Below are 24869 nucleotides of genomic sequence, written 5' to 3' on the forward strand. Positions count from 1 at the left end.
CACGTATTAACCACACATGCAAAACAACATATAATTTAGCACATAATACAGAACACAGGGACTAAAGGGGACTGAAATGAACATAATCTATAAAGAGGTGAATCATATGTAGAAAATGCAATTCTAGATGTTGACAGATGCAGACAGAACTACTCCAAATCTATTAGCAACAGCTTATGTGACATCTTCCTATAAAGTGGCGCCACTGTGTGGATATGAGGCAGTAATGCACCATTACCATTTAGTTCAGCTAACCCTTTAGTTTAAGTGACCGCTCCCCAAATAATAAATTACTGATGAATAATGTGGGTGCCTTGTAACCTAAGGTGGTCAGATATACCGTGTAGAGCAATGGCACTCAACCCTAGTCAACCAAAGAGCCGAACTGTTGAAAAATACCATTGCAAAAACCACAGTCCAAACCTGGGGATGTGTTTGTAATCATACATAAATATGTATGAATAAGAATGGCCACAAAATTAAAGAATCCAATATTACTATATAAAAACATTAATCTGGGCATGCAGAGAGCTTGGTTTCACTTTTCATATTCATAATTTTTTTCTCATCTGCAACATTTAGAATAACTATTTGGGTTAAAAAGCTAGTTTACACCATTACTTTTATCCCCATTGTCAATTCTGCCAGATATTTTAAAAGTTAAAAACATTTTAGTGTGTCTGACAGAGCTGATAAAAATCAAGATATGATGGGCTTAGATGTCCCATTTTGGTGGGAAAAAATGTTGAACTAGTTAACTGCTAGTTTAGACCTCAACCTACACAAATACATAGGCTACTTCAAATTTTACAGTGGAAACATACAGACAAAAAATGTAAATTGTATTCACACTTCATATAAAGTATCAACAATATAAAAACTTGCAACAGATTTTTGCTTGACGGTTGATTAAATAGTAACAAAAGCTCAAACAATACGCTAGGCCTTGGTAAAAAATTGTGCTGTATTTCCTTTGCCTTCTCTACTGTAAATTATAACCTGAAACAACTGACGGAGACAATATTCAACTGTGATGTTGCGTTAAACCTGCAAAAATGATCCAGGAACAGTAAATGTTGTCGACCATTCAACCTTTCAACACCAACATAAAACAAAGAACTGATCCCAAGTCAGCCAGCTCGACACCGGATGTGGGTACCAACCGTTTTCGTGAGCGACTTCTACAGGAAATACCTTCCGCTGTGAAGAGCATTTGTGAAGGGCTGCCATTTTATGGAGCTTACGGTAAGAAAGCTTGCTTCGTGTGGTTGTGTAGTTCACTGTTTGGAGCTCACTCACTGTTACGCCGTGTTCACTGTGCACTTTCCTAAGCTCGTATTATATTTTCAGCTAGATGGTTTGTTGTTTCAGCTAATGTGAGCTAGCTTAGCTTGTTTACCGTCGTGTCTTTATTGCTACTGTTAGCACAAAGCTCAGCAGGGAACATTATCAAGATAAGAGTACACAAACGTTTATAGTAGTCTTTCAGATGCTCTAGCAGGGATACAAAATAAGTTGAATATCTTTTTCTTGACCAACTTGAGAAGCATTAACCTTTATGTGCTGCTTTATTACTTCACTATCAAGCAGATATTGCGTTGGGCTGACGTGCAATGACAGAGATCTGAAAGTAGCCTTAGTAATTTTTAAAGCTCAATTGAAAACACTGGGTTTAAAGCTCCCTAGAAGAACTTTTGAAACAGACTGAAATTTATATGTATACCTTCTAATGGCCTACAAAAGCGAACACGACTATAAGAATAAGAGTTTATTATTTCTATGTAGTTGTTTTAATTCCTTGAAAATGCTATACAGGAGGCAGGTGACAGATGAGATTATAAGCATTTAACTGAATTACATTTTTATTACCTCCGCCAAGGAGGTTATGTGATCAGGTGGGTTTGTTCGTTTGTTTGTTAGATTGTTAGCAACATAACTCAAAAAGTCATGGACAGATTTTCAGGAAATTTTCAGGAAATGTCAGAAATGGCATAAGGAAGAACTGATTAGATTTTGGGACTGATCCGGATCACCGTCTGGATCCAGGAATTTTTTTAAGGATTCTTTACTATTTGGAGATAGGGCTAATGGCAGAGGTCTGCGCTGTTACCACTTCACACCAGGAGATGGCGGACATGAGTAACTTTAATCCCAGCAGCGTGTTTTTGGTGTCTTTCTATTCAAAGTTTTGGAGTTCATAGAGTTTGAAAGATGCACGCCTGGTTGAGGAGACGAGTCGGAGCTTAACAGAGAGAACGACAGCAAATTGTAGCGAGAATACTCACAATGCTTGGAGGAATAGAGGACTATTCATCCTCTGGCATGACTTTCAGTCGTCCGGTGAAACCATGGGTGAGACTGTCAGTGCATCTGTTGGCACTGGCAGGCGATGGCAGGTGATTCCGACCATTGCCTGGATCCAGGAATGTTGTTAAAGGATTGTTCACTGTTAGGAGATAGGGCTAATGGTGGAGGTCTGTGCTCTCTGTGTGCTTTTCTAGTTTAAAATACATTTTTTATTACAATGATTCAGTGAGGGATGTATGGACTACTTGGGAAAAAGCACAATAAGATTTTTGGTTATACAACCCTACTTTTACTGTACATGACAAATATAGCAAATGTAAGAGATAGTGCATTGTCCACAGGGGTCGCCAAAATCATCAAAAACCATGCTTCACAAGGGAGCTTTAATAATATCAGTTTAATGTTGTGAAACCTCACAGAAAGCATGTGTATGTGAATAAATTCAGTGCAGTGTTAATTTTGACAGCTGTTTTAAATTTAGTCTAAGTCTGTTGTTATAAATTACTTTTATTAATCAACATGGACGAAATGCACCAGATTGATGCCATAGGCTAATTTTCAAGGCTAATTTAGTCCCACGTGTTTATGCATGTATTATTGCATAGAGATAACATACATAAGGGTCTTTATTAGGGCTGTCAATAGATTTTTTGACCACGACTGATAGCTAATTAATGAAAAAATTAAATCCCTTTTACTGTACTGCTTTCAAAATAACTTGGTAATTTCCAAAAAATGTTTTAATTGAAAGTAAAAGTACTTCTTTTAAGTGCAATAGTCGCACAATAGTGAACTTGTAGGCCTTTCTGTAAACCTTTCAAGTACTGCTTAATAAAAAAACTAATTGCACCTTTTTTGCTATTGTGTAACTGCACAACCTTACATTGCAGTTGCGATTAGATTAATTGTACAGAACTAATGATAATACTGACATACCTTGTATGTGGAGAAATGTCATGTATTTTGAATTTCAAGCAGTCCAGTGTCATTTTATTATTGTTTTAGTCTTCTTAACAAAAACTAACCTAAATTTCGTCACTTTTTTTTTTTAATCACCAAGCATCTGTTTATAGCTTGTCTTCCTCATGAAAAACAGGTAGTCAACCATCATTATTAGTCATAGGTTTAGCTGACCAAATTGAAACTGATCAAGTGAATAAATGACGTCATGTTCTTTCCCCGTCTTTGTCTCAGCAGCATAAATGAATCATGGGGGTCAAAGTCCTGCAGCTGACCTCTAAGTCCCACCATGAAAACCTGCTGTCCTCTCTGCATCAGCTCATGCTGCAGGGACACCTCAGTGATGTCACAGTGCAGGTGGACTACCAGGGAGACATGAAGGAGTTTCAGGCCCATCAGGTGATGCTGGCAGCATCTAGCGGCTACTTCAAGAATATTCTTCTCTCTCAGGATGCCATCAGAGACACATTACTTCTTTCAAATATGCACTCCAATCATTTCTCCAAGTTTCTGGAGTTTGTGTACACTGGCAGAGTAAAGGTTTCAAGAGACAAGATTGGAGATGTTCAAGCTGCGGCAGAGTTTTTAGACTGTGAGGATCTGTTGGAGGTTTGCACTGAGGCCATGAAAACAGTAGTGATGGAAAAACCCGCAAAGAAAAAAAACAAAGTTGTTGATAAAGATAACCGAGATGATTCAGAGGTCAGAAATACAGCCACGATGAAGAAGCAGCCCAAAAGCTTACTTCTAAAGAGGCGCCTCCCTCCACAGAATGCTGAGAAAGAAGTTGTTTCAAAAAAAGCAAAGACCACAGTGAAGGGAGACATAAAACAAGGAAAACAGCTTAGATTGAGATTGGCTGGGCGTAAAGTCCACCAGAGACGAATAGCTGCCAAAGGAGAAGCTTCAACCAGGGATAAACAGGCTAGCAATGAGGGCACACAGGAGGATACAGACTGGACTGATGCTGAGGCTACACTAGTAAACCATCCAGAGACAGGAGATGAGGTGGAGGATGACGATGTGGATGACTGGGACAATGAGGATGATGAGAAGAATGATAATCCTGATGACGTGTTAGACTATGTGGGGGATGAAGATGGGGAGGAGGGTGATGAGTCAAAGAAGCCATTAAAAAGAGTGTCCAAGGCCCAGTTTCAGTGTGATAAGTGTCAGCGAACCTTCCACTATGAAAGAAGCTACTTAAAGCACATCAGGTAAGACATATCAATGCTACAACTAGCAAACAGGCCTCAAATTCACAAATAAGGACACTTCTGGATGTATTTGATGTCTTATCCCTGGCTTCCTTGGGAGTGAGTATGAGTGGGGCCACACGTTATGTTATGTCCAGGTTCTTCTAGGGCGTAACATGTCATAGAAGAAAAAACTTACCACAGATGTTATTTAAGGTACACTCCCCACTAAAAATATTAGAATAGTGTGGCCAATTCCTTTATTACCTCTGCCAAGGAGGTTATGTGATCAGGTGGGTTTGTTCGTGTATTAGTTTGTTAGTTTGTTTGTTTGTTAGCAGCATAACTAAAAAAGTTATGGATGGATTTTGATGAAATTTTCATGAAATGTCAGAAATGGCATAAGGAAGAACTGATTCGATTTTGGGACTGATCCAGATCACCGTCTTGATCCAGGAATGTTTGAAGGATTCTTAACTATTGGGAGATAGGGCTAATGGCAGAGGTCTGCGCTGTTACCACTTCACACCAGAAGATGGCAGACATGAGTAACTTCAATCCCAGCAGCATTTTTGGGTGTGTTTCTATTCAAAGTTTTGGAGTTTATAGACTTTGAAAGATGCACACCTGGTCAAGGAGACAAGTCGGAGCCTAACAGAGAGAACGACAGCAAATTGTAACAAGAATACTCACAATGCTGGGAGGAATAGAGGAATATTCACCCTCTACCATGACTTTCAGTCGTCCGGTGAGACCATGGGTGAGACTGTAAGTGCATCTGTTGGCACTGGCAGGCAATGTTTCCACCATGACAGTCCACCTGTGGCGAAGTCAGTGCTTTGCCTGACCACGTTTCCACCCCACTGGAGAGGGAGTAATCGGCAAATGCCGTGGTGGGGGACACATGAGGATGGATCCAGGAATTTTTTAAAGGATTCCTCACTATTGGGAGATAGGGCTAATGGCGTAGGTCTGCACTCTCCTAGTGCGTTTCTAGTTTTTTCTGTAGACTGAAAACATTTGTGTTTCCCATGGAAAGATGAATATGAGGCAAGAGATTTGAAGACAGCATCTTTTGTTTGAACCCACCTCTTGAACCTCTTTCTTTCTTTCTTACATACAGAAAAGTTGAAATATGCCACTGCTGCCAGATGTTTGCTTTTTATGTAGATGTTGAAAATTGTTAGATGGATATGCTGCTGCTACAGGTTGTAATGTTCTGTGTTCTGTATGATCTTTATGTACGTATTTATTGATGTTGTAACTGTGGGACAGAGTCCAGGATAAATTTCCCTACGGGGACATTAAAGTCTATCTTACCTTATCTTAAGTTAATGTGTACGCTAATCAAGTTCCCTAGCAGTGACAGTTTCCAAAACTCCAAGATGTCAACTAGCCAAATTTACCTGTTAACCTAGTGTTGAATCAGATGTCCGGAAAGCTGTGAAAACCACATTTTTCTTGTGATGTCTCTGTGTTACCTCTGTTTGTCAGTTCTTATCATGGAGTTAAAGCAGAGGTCATCTATCGCTGTGAGACCTGTCAACAGACATTTGCTAACCGCAGCAACCTTAAGATCCATGAGAAGCACGTGCACAGTAATGTCAGGCTGTTTGCCTGTGAATCCTGCTCAAAGACTTTTAAACGGAAGAAGGATGTCGTTCGCCATCAAAGACAGGTGAGAAAAAAAAACACTTGCTAAACCTGAAGACCATATGTGGCAGTTTTCTCAAGCATGTACCATACTAATTTATACTTTTTCTGCTGAATCCCTGCTGTTACTTAGGTACATGAACGCAACAGTTCACGACATGCCTGCCCTGACTGTGGAAAGATGCTCAGCTCCAGGACGGCCCTATTGTTGCACGAGAGGACACACACTGGTGCAAAGCCTTTTCATTGCACAGACTGTGGGGCCAGATTTACCCAGAACTCTGCCCTCAAGATGCATCGCAGGTCCTGAACTTAGACTGAGTCCTAATACATCCATTGCCCCTACCACTTAGCCTTGCCCCTTCATAACTGTGATATTTAAGGTCATTTATATACAATTTAAATATTGTTATATCTCCAAGCTGTACTCACGTCAGCTGGCCTAAACCGTCCTTCATCATCTTACTAAATATGTCAATTTGATCCTCTTATTTTGAAAAAGGCTGAAATGGTCATTTTTAATGTTTAGGACTCACACAGGAGAGAAGCCATTTGCATGTGACGAGTGTGATGCCAGGTTCACTCAGAAGCACATGTTGGCTTATCATAAGCGATCACACACTGGTAAGATTCACTTTCAGAAACTTTTCAGATTGTCTTTTTAAATTTAGAGATGCTGCGCTCTTGATTTTTGTTTTAGAGCCTTAAAGCCTGCGCCAGATTCATATAAAAGTTTGAAAAAAAAAAAAAAATTTAATGATCACATATACAGTTATACATGGTAAAATGGTTTTGGTGTATGTGCAGCAAATCAATGACCACATTTGTTTTCTTAAAAGTTATTCTAAGAAACTTAAAATAGGCTTAAAGTTCTGTATGCACCCAATCAAGAGAATGAAAATGATAATAAGGGATTTTTTCTTCTTTAAGGTGAGAAACCATTCATGTGTGAGGCCTGTGGGAAGAGCTTTGCATCCAAAGAGTACCTGAGACACCACTCAAACATCCACACGGGGTCCAAACCATACAAGTGTGAAAAGTGCGGACGAGGCTTTGCTCAGAGGAATTCTCTCCACCAGCATTTAAAAATACACACAGGTAATTTTATAAATCAGTGACATGTTTCAAAATGACTCTCTACTTCTCAAACTAAAATGTTCATTTATGCTCTTTTCTTTATTGGTTGCCTTTACATCAAAATTTGACTTGGCTTATTTTATTATGTACTCTTGTTTCATATTTTTCCTTTTTACTCCTTAAAGCACTTGGGTCAACTGTTTTTTAATGTTTTTTTTAGTGTCGCATGAGTAAAGTTGACCTGACTTTAGTGTTTTCTGACATCTCTTCTCTAATGGCTGTCAGGTGAGCGTCCGTACAGCTGTAAAGAGTGTGATAAGCAGTTCACACAGCTCAACGCCCTGCAGAGGCATCAACGTATTCACACAGGGGAGAAGCCCTATATGTGCGGTCTGTGCAAACGCACTTTTACTGACAAGTCTACCCTGCGCAGGCACACAATGGTGAGCATCACTTAAGTGATAAACTTTAAAAGTATGAACTGCATGGTGTGATGATTGATTAATGTGTACTTTGTTAGGACCCTGCTTAGATCAGACTACAAAATATTTTTGTCTGTTTTAGTGGTCATTGTTTCAGATTAAGAGCCATACTACACTTGAGACAAACAATTGGCTTTCAAGCCATCAGGTCCTCGATTTTTTACGACTGTGATATCAGGCTATCAAAACGTGAAGTCTGGCCTTGGTTTGGGTAACCTTCTTTAAAGTAACTATTTGTAGTTTTATAAAATTATTAAAAATGAATGTTTATACCTCAAAAACTCAAGTTTAACTGCATTTGTCTTTAATTATAGTCAAATATCTTATTACACCATGTGTAAACAACACTCACACATCATGACCAGATAGCATATTATTTAACAATATAAAGAATTAAAACTAAATCCTGAGCTGCTGTCGGTACAGAAAACCTAAATTTAACAAAAGAATTTTACAATGAGATCTTTAAATTTAAGAAACTTCATTAAAGCATTCTTCACTGGCAGCTATTTTTTATATAAATTAGAAGCAATGCAGGTCCTTTTTTTGTCCATGATATCTTGAAGTTTAGATGTTTATCTGAGCTTGTCAGATGAGTGTGGAATATGTGCAAAGGGGTTATTTCTTAAAATTAGACAAATAGACAGGAGCTTTTCATTATTTGTAATGCACTGCAATTTGTGATACTGTTGTAAAAACATAACATGCTTTCTTCCATCTCTCAGATTCATGATGCAGATGCTCCCTGGAAAAACTACCTTGTGGTTCTGGAGGGAAATGTGGAGGAAAAGAAACCCAAAACTCCCACCAAGGAAAAGGCAGAAACATCAGGATCAGGGGAGAAGAAGCCAATCCCTAGAAAAATCAGTGTAACATCTGCTTTGAGTGCAGCTTCTATTTCTGCATGTAGTCCTGCTAAAACCAGCTCTGACTCCATTGTGGTGCAGGCTGAACCTGTCACCCTTCCTTCTGACTGGACCACTCATGGGGCTATCGCCCTGGTCAGCCATGGCGCCCTCGGTGGGATCACTGTCATCCACACTGAGGTGCCTCCAGGGACTCAGATCCAGCCCATCGTAACCACCGACAGCACAGGAGCCAGCGTCATATCCTTGGATGGATCAGCTATCCCCGTCCCCTTTTCCATACCCGTATCCATGGCTCACACTCTTCCTCTGTGCTCCGAAGCTTCCTCCACTTCTCTGTCTGTGCCATCACTTGTAGTTCCTGTTTCTGACCGCACAGTCCCAGGGATCCCCTCTGCTTCCACGTCGTCTGTCCTGGAAGCTGCAGCCTCACAGACCATTTTAGCTCCCGATTCAGAGACTAAGCCTTCCACCTCTGAGGCAGAAATTTTGCATCCTGATATTGAAACTGTGGTTATTTCTGATAAGACTATTGAGAATGCACAAAAAGCTTTTGACTGTAAAGACAACTCACAGAGGACGAATGAGCCCACAGATAGACCTGAACCTGACGAGGCCACAGCTAAGGGTGATGTGTAAAAACTGCAACTACAAACAATTTCTTGGTGTACAGGTTTTAAAATCAAATTCAATTTTCCTTTTAATGTTCTTCTGTAATTATTTCTGTAATAATGTCTTACCATACGGTGTTAAAATTAGAATGAGCTTAAGTCCTGTATTTTATGAACAAATTTAAATGTGGTGTTCATGGTTCATTTCCCTCTTCCAGAATGTTAAGTATTCATTAAAAAGACAAGATTTACCTGGAGTTAATGCATGTTTTTCTATATCAAATTAAGACATTCCTGACTTATATGATAAGAGAACTCCTTATGTTTGCTTTGGTACATGTTTTTACACTTAAATTAACATCCAACATCTTAGCCATGTTGGAAGAGTGTATCATAAGTACTTGGCAGCTGCAGAAAAGTACTGCGGTGAATCCTCAAGTAGCTTTCCACACAGCTTTTGAATACATTGCTACTCTGCTCATGATTTATGGTTGTCTGAATGTAAATGAAGTAGCTTAATTCCTTTGAACTTTGCATTTAAACACAGCTGTTCTTTAAGCCTTTATGGAGGGACCTATGTAATCCTCAAGGATTTTAAAAAGCTGCTTCCAATTACAAAACTTCTGTTTCCTGATGATTTAAATGAAATTCCACTTAAGTTTCAGATGATAAACCTGTAAGACAATAAGCCCTTTATAGTAGCTGGTGTCCTGTGATGACAAACTGTTGCCACTGATGGCATTTGCACACTCACTAACACTCAGTCACTTAAATATACAAAGATAATTTGAATAAATACAAAATGCAGTTTCTAAATGGAGATTTTATTTACTGAGGGGTAAAAAAAGTTATCCAAACCTATCTGGCCTTTTTGTGAAAAATTAAACCCCCGCCCCTTAACTGTGATTAACCTTTTTTTCTTTTTGAAAGCTGAGTTTAGTTTTGACTGTCCACACCCAGGCCTGATTGCTACCAGACCAGTTGAATCTCTTAAATGGAACCTGTCTGACAAAGTGAAGTAGACTAAAGATCTCAAAAAACAACACATCATGATGCCATCCAAAGAAATTCAAAAATGAGTTAACAGAAACAAATCATAGGCAGAAACTAGGCAAAAACTGGTAAACAGTGGCAAAACAGGCAGAAAAGTGTTAAAGAAAAGTAATGAAAAGGGGTGCAAATGTGGCAAAAATGGGTAAAAAGTGCCAAAAATGGATTAATGGTAGCCAAGGTGGCCAAGGGTTTAAAAATAATGAAGGGGGGGGGGTTTAAATGTGGTGAAAATAAGCAAAAAACTGGCATGAATGGGTTTAAAGTAGTAAGAATGGTCATTAAAAGTGTTGATGGGGGTTTTAAGTGGCAAAAATGGTCGCAAAAAGTGGTGAAAAGGGGATTAAATGTTGAAAGAATGGGCAGGAAAGCATCAATGCTACTGATCCAGCACACATGATGTCATTAACAAACCGCAACCAGTTAGACTCTATACTCTGAGTTTGTCAGAGGCCCAGCCAGTTCTGTGGGCGGGCCTGATCAGGTGTAAAGCATCAACCATCTACCTAAGAACTGACTTCAAGTAGGTGAAAGGCTTGAATGGCAATGTTTGATAGATCATATGACATGATGAAAGGAAAATAGAAGCTATATGACAATGTAAAGGAAAAGACAGCAGATATGGGATACAATATTTTTATTATTGTCCCATTGCACAAGCATACACATCATATCCAAGGTCCATAGTCATTCCACCTGGAAGAAGCTGGATATGCAGGGCGACTGACCCTTGAGTAAAAACTTTGGTCTGGCTCACACTAGTGAATGTAACACGACACTAAACTATACACAATGACATGCTTAGCGACCGGCCATTTGGAAGGTGCACTGCAGTAAAACCTCCATGTTAAGTTCACAACACAACACAGCACAAGATGACTGACTACTGATGCACATGAATCCCAAAGATTACCTCTGTAGCGAAGAGGAAGGGTTTCTACATCAGTGCGTCTGATTCAAAAATACATTTTTACAGGCAAACTATAAATCACAGCATACTGATTTAAACATTGGAATCATAAATTAAAACAATAATTCCTGAACTATAAAGAAATAAATAAAAAGTGATGGGCTTGTGAAGGTGTAAAATTTGATTACAAATGTTTAACAGTCTACTCTTGGTGCATATCGTTGCCCTTCTTCCAGAAGAGTCTCTCCTCATGGCTGATGAAGTGCAAAAGCACTTCAGTATTTCTGATGACTCAAAAAAGGTACAATCCTGACATAAATACAATTCCTGATCCTCTAATCCAACAAAAGAAAGTACATTCTTTACATCCATCCACACTGTGAAAATCTTATGTACAACAAAACTGTTAAGATAGATAAACTAGATAGAAAAACAAGCCGTTTTGGAATAGGAAATGATAATCATACAAAACATGCAGTGCTTGTAAATACTAACATCGGTTTCAATACAAGATACCGCTCTGAAACCCAACAAGACAGATTTCAGCAGAAAAGGTATGCAGCAATCCTCTAGACAAGAGGTGAGGGCGAGAGGATTTACATTCTGACTGGATTCAGGTTTGCTCGTAAGGAAAGCAAAGACAGAACTCGGACAGTGTAGCAGTGAGCAGTGAGCAGTGAACATTTGAAAATAACCAGCAGGCGCTCCTCTCCAGATGCTATACACAGTGCAGCGATTGAAAGAGTGTGTCTGTGTGGATATGTGCATGTGTGTGTGTTTGTGTGTGAAAGCATGCGTGATGGATTTGTCCCTCTGTGCTGCCGTTTTACTCCAGGGTTCCTTTCATTTCAGATCCCCTTCATCACCCTGGATGGTCTTTTTGATGCGCAGCAGGAGGGTCGTGTGCCACTGGTCCAGGCGTGAGATTGAGTCAAATTCTTTTACCTGCAGGTAGGAAAAAGACAGAGGGATAGCCTTTTTGTTTGTTTTTAGGAAATATTAGTTTAGAAATAATTAGAATACACTTTCAAAGCTGTGCTTAAAGGGATATTTGAAGTATGGCTGTATAAGATAACTGTCAATGGTAGTGGCATTAGCCTCCAGTGATTTTAGCGAGCGTTGTCCATCTGAGCATGATGCACTGAGGGAAGCTAGGCTATACAGTGCTATAGACGGGTACAGTTGCTCTGCCTAATTTAGTGAGTTTCATGTAAAAATGTGTCAAAAAATGTTGGCCGAATTGTACGCTATATCCAAAATCTTTTAAGCGTTGTATTTTTCACCCTGTGTTTGGCACTATTTTTCAATGCAAGCTTAGACTATGTGCTCTTCCACCTCAGTGTATCTGATCAGTTGTTTGGGTCTGCAGCCCTTGACAGAGAAAACACCAAACTTAACTAAAACAAGACTAAAATGAGTGATTTAGATGAGTGGCAATTACATGGGCACTTCTGATTGAATAAAGGACCACAGAGACAACTGCAGCCTGCATCACCCTTCATCCTGAGTTCCCTACTGAATGCAGTTTTTGTTTTTACAAACCTTTTTCAACTTTATGGAGGTTGAGAAACCAACCTCAACCAGATCAGCCGGCTAGAAACTTGTCATCCAAGTAGGTTTATGACTTTTGCTTTATCTTACTACAATAAATGGTGACGTGTTTGTCTGTGTTGATTTGCATGCCACCTTGTTGCTCCAATTGTCCTTTGACTTCTGAGAAGATTTTTTGGGTGTACTGGTTCAAAACTGGCACCATAAAAACATGAATATGTACAGATATTCTATTAAATCCCCAAATATGGCACCAAGTCATTATTCAAGGACTTCTGCTGCATTCCATTTACCTCAGGATGACATCACACTCCAATTCAATGCATTTTATTTGCTACAAGCTTGTAAGAGGAAGTGACTACGCTGGAAAATAACTGGACTTTATTGGGGCGAAGAAAACGTATTTGGATGTGATGATACACCTGCTCAACAATCCCCAATCAAAGTAAGCACTCTTCAAAGCACTTCTCCATTTTATTGCTGGTTTAATTGCTGCTTTGTCAGCTATAGTCGTAGGTGCTGTGTGAACATGTTGAATATGGGTCTGTCTCAGCATTGCATGGCAGGTGAGTCATGTGATGCTTTGTTAAAGCTCCACAGAAAAGTGCATGCACAGAAACTGGAAGCTCCACAGAAACTGGCACACATAAACACTGAGTCATTTTGCAGTTATTTTGGAAAAAAAACACCCCTTTCCATGCAAAGTGACCTGCATTATGCATCTAATGATGAGAGCAAAGATTAGTCTACTGGCTGTGAGAGCTGACGGAAGTGCACTGCAATTTTTATGGTGCCCAAACTTTCTAGAGATCAGGAAACAATTCCACCTCTGTATGACTTTAAAATAAATTATGTGTACAGAAGGTCGGAAAATATTACTTTGCAATGCTATTCCTAAGCCATAACCAGGAGTTAAATCAGTGTGAGACTCCCAGCTGCTTTTTAAATCCATGTATGGCACCATTACACAAGGATGTGGTTGTTTCTCAGGGTTTCCTTCATTCAGAGAGAAAACATTATCAGAGCGGTGCTTAAGTGAACATATCAATATTCCCTTTAATTAAACACACGATCTGTTATTTGGATTGTCAGAACCCATGCAGGATGCAGGTGGGATTGGACACACCTGTTGCAAGTGCGGGGGGAGTGGATAAACCGTGCCCAGGGAGTGGGCAGTTACGGGCAGAAATCCAGTGGGAGCGGGCAGGAGTGGGATTAAGAAATGAGTCCCAAACAGGGCTCTATTTCTTCTAATGGCTGATAATTAGACAAGCTACAGTCGACACGACATGTTTAAAAACATTGTGTCAGCTGTTGAAGAGAAAACTGAGCCAAAATGACTAGTTTTAGTTTAGTCTGTTGTTGTTTTCTCTGTCAAACACCACAGACCCAAACAGCTGATCAGACACACAGAGGCAGAACACGTAGCTGTAGCTCACATTGCAAAATAGTCCCACACAGCAGCCTTCTGTGCAGGAAATAAAACACTTAAAAAATGTCTGATACAGCATACAATTGAGCCAGTTTTATGCTTGTTTCTTGGCCCATTTTTACCTTAAACTCTCTAATTTATATGCAGACAGCCCAACCATCTGTAGTGCTGTATACCCTAGCTTCTCTGAGCACGTCCTGTTTCAAGAGACAGCGCTCACTGAAATCTCTAGAGGCTAATGCCACTACTTTTGTCAAGTACCTTATACAACCCAACCTAAAAAATAAAAAAATATTCCTTTAATAAGTTGGATCTTTTACATCGTACTGGATATTTCTGGGTGAAATATGACAATGCTCCACCCATTAAAATAGAAATATCTATGAGGCCTATACCTTCAATGGTACTCAAACTTCCAAGATCAGCATCCTTCATTGAAGTTAATGACTTTTTTTTTTTTAATTTAATAATAAAAATGGGAAAACTGTGGTGCATGGTCTTATAGAAGACACTAGCCTGTATGGTATCAACCTTGTTATAAGAAAACATGGTCTATTCACATATTTGGGTGAAAAAGAACTACATTTTCCCACAATCCATGAGTAGCTTAGCAGTACTTCTGATGGTTTGAGCCTGCTGTTACAAGCAAATTTGAGCTATTATTTGCTACCACTGAAGGAAACGGTATTGGATTTATACAATATATGACAAAAACTCAAAATTTTAACTGGTTTAAATAAAGAATTTCATATTTTTCCTAACTTGCACTCACTGAGATTTGTGTAAGTGCTTGAAATTTTATAATTAAAGATTAAAATAAACATGTAAAAAACTGTGAAACTACTATAAAACTGCAAAGGTGCCACCGAAACACTTAAATAAGAGCTTCTGCTCAGACTTTGAAAACTTTTGAGTATGAGTACTTGAGTGTGTAACAACGCCATACAAACACACAGTCCTTTGAGACTGAATGGATACGTGAGATCCGGCCTCCATGTTTCTACACGGGGGATACAACACAAAAAACCAAAGCAGAGGGACTTCTCTGCTCACCAAAATCCTTGTTTTCAAACTTTCCTACAATATTCATGACTTACTGCCTCTGTGAAAGCCTCGCTGTTCTGTTCCTCATGAGCTTCCAGAAGTTTCTGTGAAGACAATAAAAGATGTAGGTTACTCATAGAAACAGAGCAGATGAAAAGAGAAAAGTAAGCCGTCAGACTCCTCAGAGCTTCAGTGTTGAGTTACCTTCAACAGTTTGCATTCTCTGGAGTCTGAGAAAGCCGGAAACATCTCCTCGTATTTTTCAACAGCAATCTGTGGAGACATAGTGTGTTAAAACTCTACCTAAATCCCCCCCATTCTCTAACTGTGAAACTGGAGCACAGAGGAATACTCGCCTTAGCATTGAGCTCGTCGACAATGAAATGACAGAGGGAGGCTTTGAAGAAATATTCTTTGGCGCTGTACTTCAGTAACGGGTTGTCCATGGTGTTAGCTCCAACCTAGAAACATTCAAATCATCAAACATGTTAGAAATATCAGAGTCTTGAAGTTATTATTGATAAAGAAGCATTAGACAAAAACACCAGCAGTACACACCTGCTCATAGATCTCAATAGCCTTCTGGTACTGCTCCAGCTGAGCACAGTAAGCCCCCACCTTCAGCAGACACTTGTTGGCAGAACTGTAAAAATATTACAGCATTAATCTTCCCTCAGTTGTCTAATTGAACTTCATCTGCTTTTTATGCTTTAGGCTTTTTTACAGTTAAGGCTTTTTTCCAAGTGTGATCCAAATTAATCTCTATTTTCTACATAGAGATATAATATTTGTTGTTTCTCTGATTTTCTTAAATAATCGATGCAAATGACAGGCACTATGATTTTCAAGTCATCAACCGTTAGGGTATAATTCGAATTTTATTGAACAAACCTCCCAATGATAACTTTGTTGTTTTTTTTGTTGTTTTTGGGTTTTTTTTCCAAAAATAAAAAGCCTCTGCTTGAGTTTCTTTGCCAGATGTCAGAATATCCTCCCAGAGCTGCTGTTTTGATATGAACTGCCCCACCCTCATAGATCTTTAGCTTGAGGATGCTCCAATGAGGTCAGGGGAGGATGGGGGCCACACCATGAGTATCTCTCCTTTTATGTCCATAGCTGCCAATAACACAGAGGTATTCTTTGCAGCATGAGATGGTGCATTGTCATGCATGTAGATAATTTGCTACGGAAGCACTGCTCTTCTTTTTGTACCATGAAAGAAAGTGGTCAGTCAGAAACTCTATATGCTTTGCCGCAATTATTTTCACACCTTCAGGGACCCTAAAGGGGCTTTCCAGCTCTCTTCCCATGATTCTGGCCCAAAACATGACTCCGCCACCTCCTTGCTGACATCACAGCCTTGTTGGGACTTGGTGGCCATCCACCAACCATCCACTACTCCTCCATCTGGACCATCCAGGGTTGCACAGCATTCATCAGTAAACAAGACTGTTTGAAAATGAGTCTTCATGTATTTCTGGGCCCACTGCAACCATTTCTGCTTGTGAGCATTGGTTAGGGGTGGCCCAATAGTAGGTTAATGCATGACTGCAAGCTTCTGGAGGATCCTATACCTTGAGGTTCATGGAACTCCAGAGGCACCAGCAGCTTCAAATAACTGTCTCTATGTGCATTTTAGCAGCTGCTCTCTTAATCCGATGAATTTGTCTGGCAGAAACCTTCCTCATTATGCCTTTATCTGCACAAACTCATCTGTGCTCTGAATCAGCCACAAATCTCTTCACAGTACAATGATCATGCTTAAGTTTTTCGTGAAATATCTGTTTTCATAACTTGTCCAAGGCATTGCACTATTTGATGCTTTTTGGCAGCAGAGAGATCCTTTTTCTTTCCATACTGCTGAAACCCGTGGCCTGCTTAATAATGTGGAACATCCTTCTTAAGTAGTTTTCCTTTAATTGGGCTCATCTGGCAAACTAATTATCACAGGTGTCTCAGACTGATTAAAGAGACATAATACCATCCATTGAGTTAACTGAAAAACAAAAAACTGAATGTTTATGACACTAAAATCCAATTTTCTCAAGTCTAAACTGATTTCGTTTGTTTTTGCTAGGGGTGGGAATCACTAGTGGCCGCACGATACAATATTATGACAATACTTGAGTCACGATTCGATATTATTGCGATTTTAAATATTCTGCAATACAATGAATATTGCAATACCATATACTGCACAATATTTATATTTATACTTTTTTTTTAACTGTTTAGCTGGTTTAGCATTAGTCTTGCCCTCATCTTTGTTATATTTGTGCAGTATTTTATTTTCATGTAGCACTTCTTGCAAACCTCATGTGCCTTGTCCATCTCATTCGTGCCCTGCTTGCATTCCTAATGTCCTTCCCCTGGTGCTGCCACGTTTGTTGCACTAACTTTTTCCTGCTCTATGAGCATAACCTCTGCCGACCTCACTAAACAAACAATTGCCCAAACAATTGATTTTATTTTTCCACTATTATAGACTTCAGTTCATATTAGCAATTAATTTGAAAAAAACTGATACTTCGTGGACGAGACGATACGATAAATCACCAAACAAAATATCATGATATTATGCTGTATCAATTTTTTCTCCCACCCCTAGTTCTTGCCATAATGCCTTCTCCAGTGACAACTCAAACCCTTACTGAGGTTTTTATACTGTGTGTAAATGTGAAGATAACTTGATTTTGCACGCTTTGAGCATTACAGAGTTAAAGCACATCATTACACAACAGTGGTTTGTGCTATGGCCCAACAAAAGGGTCAGTTCTAAAGGGACTTAATAATTTAGACCTGGTAGTGTTTGGGGTTTTGTGAAATAATTTTGTTTCCTTGTGCAAAGCAAAATAATTTAAGCATCAAAAATAAAACAAGGATGTTTGGAAAAGCTGTGTTAAACATTACTTTCTCTATTTAACAGCACTAGGGAAATACTTTAAAAAGATGAAATTCTCATAGGGCTGACACTTTCATCCCCATCTGAAATGCCACGATATTGCTACTTATGTATTGGATTTTCTCAAATTTTGTTAATAGTTTGCCATTTAAAAACATGAAAATGGTATAAAAATGGTAAGTAATGGTACTCACAGCATGACTGATTTTCCCAGAAGACTTTTTGACTTGTAGAAGGAGAAGCATATGTTCTACTAATAGCATTAACACTGACTGCTAAGGTTATTGAGAGGTTGAGGCTTAGTCAATGATGACTGAGAGTATAACAATAATACCAATCCAAGCAAACATTGAAATTCTACTTCAACCTTCATGAACCTTTTATTTCAAGCCTTTACTGTGTCATGTTAAAATATCTTTTAAGGAACAAAAAACTAGGACAGAAAAGACAGACGTTCTCATGGTTAATCAGGTGTTGCAGTTAAAAGCACAATCCAGAAAGGTGTACAGGAGGCTTAATTCAAATAAATCAAATGTGTGTTCAGACTTTTTTAACACTCATAATATACCTATATGTACCTATACCTATATGCGATTAATGTCACTAATGAGTGCAATATGTGTAGTTAGTCTCAGGTCCAGGGTTTTCCCAGGTGTTATAATATCATCTGCTTGTTAATGACTGACAGCTGTGCTATGTCTGCTATGACAAGTCAAAACGTGGAAAAAAGCTTCAGTGAAAAACAGAACTGCAAGTTCTGTATGTGCCAATTAGAACAGAGGCTTTTCATCTCTGTAAGATGAGAAGAGCTGATGACTTTTGAAATGATAAGAAAAAATCTGCAAATCATAAATGTAATGCACAACACTGACTACATTTGCATGGACATGACCAGTCTTTTGTAACAACTTGGTGCACCCTCCAGCCCACTGATGGGTTGGCTTTTCCCATCTTCCCTCCTTTTAGTCTGTTTAGCCAGCACCTGCAACCTATTTTGGTATTTTGAGTTTAGTTTTCTTCATGTGTGTTGTTAATGGTCTTAAATAAATGTTTTTCTTTATTCAAATGATGTTTGAGTGGTGTCCTTATATGTTGCTGGTCTCCGTGTTTCTTAGCCTTGGCCATTTCATTTAAACAGGCTGTAATGAACAGTTTGGGAACTAGTATTAAGTGCTTAACATGAATCAATAGGCTCAAAGCTGACGGGTAGAAATGATACTTTTAGACTGACTCTACCTTTGAATTCCTGTATGTATTTATGGTTCTCTTCAACTAAAGTTGTCTTAGTATCTTACACACAGATTCACGTGCAAAGTTGAGGACTTCTTTGAAATCTGGGCCCCTTTCTTTGACTATACTGGTAAAAGACTTACTAATTTGGTGTTAAAGGGAGTGGCAGATTACAACCCTAAAAAAATTTCAAAGGGATATCTTTAATCTCTAACCAAAAAAAGCTGAAAAGGAATGACAAAAAAAGTAAATTTATTAATCTATGTAAATGAAATAGCACAGTACCTGTTGGATTCTTCTCCTTTGTAGTAATCTGCGGCTTGTTCATAATGTGCAATAGCCTTTATGAAAGAAAAACAACAAATAGGTAGATTGTGGGACTGTTGTGGGACAAATAATGAGTAGAAGCTTCTGGTTATGAAATATTACCTTTTCAATATCCACCAGCTCAGACTCGTAGATCTCTGCGATACTGATGTGGTGTTTGGCTGCGATGGTGAATCTTCCCTGGAAGAGTTGAAGGAGGAGGGAGAGAAATCATTACTAACCAGATCACTGCACAGATGCCTCTTAAGTCAATGAAAGCTTTGTGTTACAAGACAGTGCAGAGAGGCAGGTTAAGTAGTAGCTGTACGTCTACAAGGTCTGAGCTTCTGAAATTAATCCAATAATAACAACATCGAGGCGTCAGTGCTGAGTAAACAAGCAAGGTTTCTATTAATATATGACAATATAAGGCAAAAAAATAATAAAATCTGGGAGACTGAGGAAGGCAGGGAGTCTGCTTTATGAAAGTGAATAAAGATTTTCAGTCTTTTTTTATGTGAAAAACAGAAACAATACTGGGAGTCAAAGGAAAGTGAAAAACTGAGCTGAACAATAAAACTATGAGGAAAAATATACTGTTATAAATCATTACACACACAAACTCTCTCTATGTGCATCTTACCATGTCTGTGTATATATCGATGGCAGCATTTAAACACTTGATAGCCTCTTTTGAAAGCACAAAAGAAAGAGGAAGGTACACATAGACAATAAGGTTAGTATTGTTAAAATCCAAAAGACCCTGACACAGCACTCAATCCTGTGCCATTCTTTATTGTAACAGAGAGATTAAGGGGTAAGGTAAGATAGTTTCAAGCTATGTGCATGCAGTAAGGTTACAGCAAAACAAAATCACAACCAAAGTTCCTTCTTTAACTATCAAACTACATTAATAAGCTAAATTAGATGTCATGCACTGCAAGGGCAATAACTTACCCTTGTTATAATCCATCTAATGTTCAGTAGCAGCTAGAGCTCATTCATAAACTGCCCTCTATTCTCTGTCAGGAAAGGGAATTAAGCCTAAAGACGCAAATATTTTGGTCTTACATTAAAAAATACTCAATCCATTATAATTATCTCTAGAGACTTGCTTAATTGATGCAACAGAAGCATGTCCCACTTGTACAGCCTCGTTTCCAAACTGCAAAGTGTGAATCATCAAGCATATTCACTGCAAACACCATTCATTACAATACTTCGTTTACTCCACTCAGGAATGTGACAAACAAAAGAAATAAATACAAGTGTAGAGCCAACGTCTCATTACTCAAACAGTGCAAATATTTGAATATTTAGGCGTTAAAGTGTAATTTATGGTAGCATTCTCACCGTTGGGGTCAGACTTCTTGTAAGCATTTCCTGCATCGATGAAACTGGTGGCACAGTCATGTTTGTTCTGCAGCTGCATATGGAGCCGTGCCGCCTTGCAAAACGCTCCTCCAGCAGCTGAAGACAGAAAGGGTCAAAACATTTCACTCACAAAGTCTTTAAATTTCTGCACAGGCTGACACCCGCGTACTTGTAGCACCTTGACAAGGGCTGTGCATTACACATTTTGTTTGACATTACAGACGAAAGCTTGGCGTACCGCTCCAGTTCTTGGCCATCTTGAACATGTTGGCTGCTCTGCAGTACATCTCACATGCTTCCTCAACTTTGTGATGTCCTCTACACAAAGACAGGAAAAGAATCATATTTGTGCTTAAAATTCCTATAAGCTGACCAAGGTTATAAAGGTGAAAAAACAATCAACACATTTTTGTTATATCCAATAAATTATGTTTAAAGAGCCTCATGAGGTGATGAAGTGTATAACCTGCCAAGCTGTTACATTTCTTAATGAGATGCACTGCCCAGATAGGCAGACAGGCTTACGTAAATCCCTCATCACAGGCCCTATAGATCTCCCTTCCTCTGTGACAAGAAGTGAACCCCTGGGAGCTCCCTGTAGTTGTAATAATTCTCTAGCCATTCAATCACAGCAGAGGATTACTCCTCAGCTTGGTCAGACATAGAATTACCAGTTTAAAGCCTGCCAAAGGTTATCACGCTCGACAACTGCTGGGCAGAAACATCTGGGGGGTCAGAAAGGACCGAGCTTTGGAGAAGAAACAGAGGCACAGAGGGGTTTTTTGTGTTTTGAGGCTATTGTCCCACACTAACAAAGCTTTCTATGTTTTTTCTTGCTCTAATTAATGATAAAATCTTGTAATATCGAATGACATTTACCTTCAAATATAAAAACACATATCTCAATTCCCCAAGGTCAGTTGAATGATCTGAGTCAGGGTAGTTTAAAAGCTTGAGTTATGCTTTACAAGAGGGATCGTATTTGAAGCAGATTTGATCTGTAATAAGGGTTCCTGCATGCTTTTAAAAAATCAAATCAAAGACTTTTTAAGACCTGAGAAAAATTAACACCACTGTTTGAACAGTAAATGGTCAAAAATGAAAGACATATGAGATTTCTCAGTACACCAGAACAGGGCTGAAATTTTGATTTAATGTACTGTTTATAAAATGTCAAAATGTATAGGGAAAAGTCAAATTTGTTGATTTCTGGCACATTCAATGCTTCGTTCATTAATATACTGAATGGTGATGTATGTCATAGCACAAAGCAGTTGTACTAAGCTTTTTAAACAATTTACCTATTAAAAACCAGAATATTGCCAGTTGTCCAGAAGGACCTGTTAAAATGAGGTTGGGCTGCTCAAAATTTTAAGTGGGCAACCTATTGGGCCAGATGAACTGGACTAGTGTTTTACAGTATGGAGTTTATTAAATCACTGTGAGCCAAACAAAAATTTTGAGAGGTGTCCAGGGTTCCTTCCTCCAGGAAATGTAGAATATCCTGAATTCCCTGAATTCTGGAGAATATTTATGCAAAAAATTGTGGCAGAAGATGTTTAAAATTGTATAAGGTTGGCTAGAGAACAAAGATCTTATAAAAAAAAACTCAAAAATTGATGACCCCTCACTGGTAAAAAAAAAAAAATAATAATAATAATAATTAAAAAAAACTTCTTTAGAATTTCCATAGCCTTAAATTTCAAATGTGCATTTTAAGACTGTTTAAGATTCTTCAAGGATCTTCAGGAATCCTGTGTAATGCTTGGAGAAATAGCAGAACATGTTCTTTAAGAATGTGCTGTAGAAGAAACATGAGGCTTAATGAACTACTGGATCACTTAATCTGTATAACTGAGGTCTTAAAAAATCTATCAAGGATGGTCACTTTGTGTGCAAGAATGTAGACACAAGAAAAAATTTGGAGACGGCTTGCCAACTCTTTCATTTCTTGTTACTCCCTGCCTGGTTTTACTGTTATCTCCATATTGCAATTTTTTTTTTAACTTAGAATGTGGGCTGATGGGTGGGAAATTAGCACCCACCAGCAGCCAAATACGGGTACTTTTGAGCAGTGTCAGGTGAATTTGCTCCACCTATTGGCCACAGGGGCAGATAAATGATTAGCCTAACGAGGAGTTCTTTGATTTCAGCATAAATCTCACCAAATCATCAGGTTTTGATTTGCATTTAACTACTTTTAGGTAAAATAATCTTTGGAATTTTTTTGGCAGGCATCTGGTGATGCCCAGGGGGGTCTGAACTCCCATGTTGAGAACCACTGGCCTTACCTAACAGACTAATTTTGTTACAGTAAACAGCATAAATCAAACTCCTTTTTCCTGCTTGTTCCTATTGACTTTATGAAAGCTGGACGCTGTTTCAGAGCTGCTGTTAAGCGTTAACAGGCCGATGTGTACTGGGATGGTCTGACTCAGTAACACATGAGAATAGTTCTCCGCTGCAGGTGGCTCATCTATTAAAAGTGATTTTAAATCAATGAAATCCATTTGAGAATATGAATTTACAGTGCCCCTGTAGGAAGCACAGCCAACATTTGCATGGTTAAACACAGGACAAACTGACCGACAAACATGAGCGACAGTTTAGGTCATTTATGCACCATCTCTCCTATTAAGCAGCCTAAAACCTGAACACTGTAAGCCTTGATTGTGTTATTATGCCTTATCAAATAATACTGTTGGTTAAAATAGAGTGGTTGGTAAAAAATGTGGTAGATTTTTTTTAATCTACCAGCCACAAAGGCAGGTGGACAAAAAAAGTTAAATTCCAGCCCTTGTAGATATCTCTTATAATTTAAAAGTGAGACACAGTGAGGTTTTGTGATCCTGCTGACTATGACTCTAATAACAGCCCCTGATAAGAATTACTGGGTTAATATGTTTAGAGGATTAACCCAGGTGTTTATGGGTGTGGTTTCTGAAATAATTATCCGTATTGAACCATTCATAGATGTATTAAAAGGCACAGCTTTACAGTTACTGCAAAGGGGATTTAAAAGAAAGAAAAGCATCATGTTCAGGGTCTCTTCCATCAGGATGACATTGTAAACTGATTTGTCTTTACTTGGGTAGAGATGAATTACAGAGCATTGATAAAAATAAAGCCAAGACAAGCAACTGGTCATAAAATAAACCAATCTATGTTGACACGTGTCGCCTTTACCACTGCAGGGCTGGGTTACTCTATAGAAAAGGAAGATATTGGCCTTTTTGTCAGCTGCTGCGTAGTCTGCAGAGGAAACAGTGATTTACTGATTTGTTTATGACAGTAAAAGCCATTAGCTAAACGTCTGTCATAAAATGCTCTATGATGTCTCCCATTGTTGTTTACCCGACACCATTTCTACAATGTATAACTGGCAAACATATGACTTGTTGAATATCTATCTTAAGAGAAATAGGCTGCGTGCCAACTTTGCTGCTGACAGTTCACGTTTGCTAGCTGTTGTTCTTTGGTGCAGTGCTGTCTTACCCTCCAAACATCCCTCCCAAAAAGGAGCCAGAGGACTTGACTTTTTTGTCTGCGTCGGCCATTAGCTGAATCGCTTCCTTCTCTTTACCGGAGTTGTCCATTTTTATCGCTTTCTTAGGTACAAACTTATAGTGAGGCAGAAAATACCCGCAGAGAATCCCGCTGTGTACAGTGAGGATTACAGTCGATGGGTTTATTCAGCGTGGGCGTGCACCTGCGACTGGCTTAAGCGAGTACAGGAGCATCACGGGAAATCGAGTCCTACTCTCCGAAAGCGCAAGAGACGTCAAAGCATAAAAACTACAATTCCCGGTGAAACAGAAAGCTATTTTTATTCCCCGTGTGAAACCGTGTGTGTAACGTGAAATGGCAATTTTCTAAAATGTTTAACTTTATTTCATCAACTTTTATTGCATTTTACCT

The 24869-nt window shown here is 38.8% G+C and overlaps 2 protein-coding genes across 4 annotated transcripts; one reads left to right on the forward strand and one right to left on the reverse strand.

Moving 5' to 3' along the window:
* The first annotated feature begins 1164 nt into the window (after positions 1-1164).
* On the forward strand, positions 1165-9403 carry gzf1 (GDNF-inducible zinc finger protein 1). Of its 3 annotated transcripts, none has more exons than XM_041805576.1 (8): positions 1165-1245; positions 3502-4484; positions 5958-6141; positions 6250-6419; positions 6646-6740; positions 7047-7214; positions 7479-7636; positions 8401-9403. In XM_041805576.1, the coding sequence occupies exons 2-8, from the start codon at positions 3517-3519 to the stop codon at positions 9178-9180; spliced, it is 2523 nt and encodes an 840-aa protein (XP_041661510.1). In that variant the 5' UTR covers positions 1165-1245; positions 3502-3516; the 3' UTR covers positions 9181-9403. The 3 variants fall into 3 exon arrangements, with proteins under 3 accessions (XP_041661510.1, XP_041661511.1, XP_041661509.1); XM_041805577.1 differs by having other exon boundaries at positions 1175-1245; positions 3505-4484; XM_041805575.1 differs by lacking the exon at positions 1165-1245 and adding an exon at positions 1319-1514 and having other exon boundaries at positions 3505-4484.
* Positions 9404-10822: 1419 nt separating this feature from the next.
* napbb (N-ethylmaleimide-sensitive factor attachment protein, beta b) lies at positions 10823-24643 on the reverse strand. The gene is made up of 11 exons (XM_041804660.1): positions 24447-24643; positions 21190-21269; positions 20931-21047; positions 20221-20267; positions 19701-19778; positions 19557-19612; positions 15698-15782; positions 15496-15600; positions 15344-15412; positions 15193-15243; positions 10823-12057 (listed from the first exon to the last, which is right to left on the reverse strand). The coding sequence occupies exons 1-11, from the start codon at positions 24545-24547 to the stop codon at positions 11956-11958; spliced, it is 891 nt and encodes a 296-aa protein (XP_041660594.1). The 5' UTR covers positions 24548-24643; the 3' UTR covers positions 10823-11955.
* Positions 24644-24869: the final 226 nt, after the last annotated feature.

Source organism: Cheilinus undulatus, linkage group 14 (genome assembly GCF_018320785.1).
Source record: "Cheilinus undulatus linkage group 14, ASM1832078v1, whole genome shotgun sequence".
NCBI classification, from domain to species: domain Eukaryota; kingdom Metazoa; phylum Chordata; class Actinopteri; order Labriformes; family Labridae; genus Cheilinus; species Cheilinus undulatus.

What these genes read in the sequence shown, in the direction of transcription:
- gzf1 (XM_041805576.1), top strand. Translation starts at nt 3,517, where the DNA reads ATGGGGGTCAAAGTCCTGCAGCTGACCTCTAAGTCCCACCATGAAAAC. An exon ending in TCGTTCGCCATCAAAGACAG is followed by an intron (nt 6,142 to 6,249) that starts GTGAGAAAAAAA and finishes GCTGTTACTTAG; the next exon opens with GTACATGAACGCAACAGTTC. An exon ending in TCATAAGCGATCACACACTG is followed by an intron (nt 6,741 to 7,046) that starts GTAAGATTCACT and finishes TTCTTCTTTAAG; the next exon opens with GTGAGAAACCATTCATGTGT.
- napbb (XM_041804660.1), bottom strand. Translation starts at nt 24,547, where the DNA reads ATGGACAACTCCGGTAAAGAGAAGGAAGCGATTCAGCTAATGGCCGAC. An exon ending in TTGGGAGGGATGTTTGGAGG is followed by an intron (nt 21,270 to 24,446) that starts GTAAGACAGCAC and finishes GTCTTTGTGTAG; the next exon opens with AGGACATCACAAAGTTGAGG. An exon ending in GATGGCCAAGAACTGGAGCG is followed by an intron (nt 21,048 to 21,189) that starts GTACGCCAAGCT and finishes TTCTGTCTTCAG; the next exon opens with CTGCTGGAGGAGCGTTTTGC.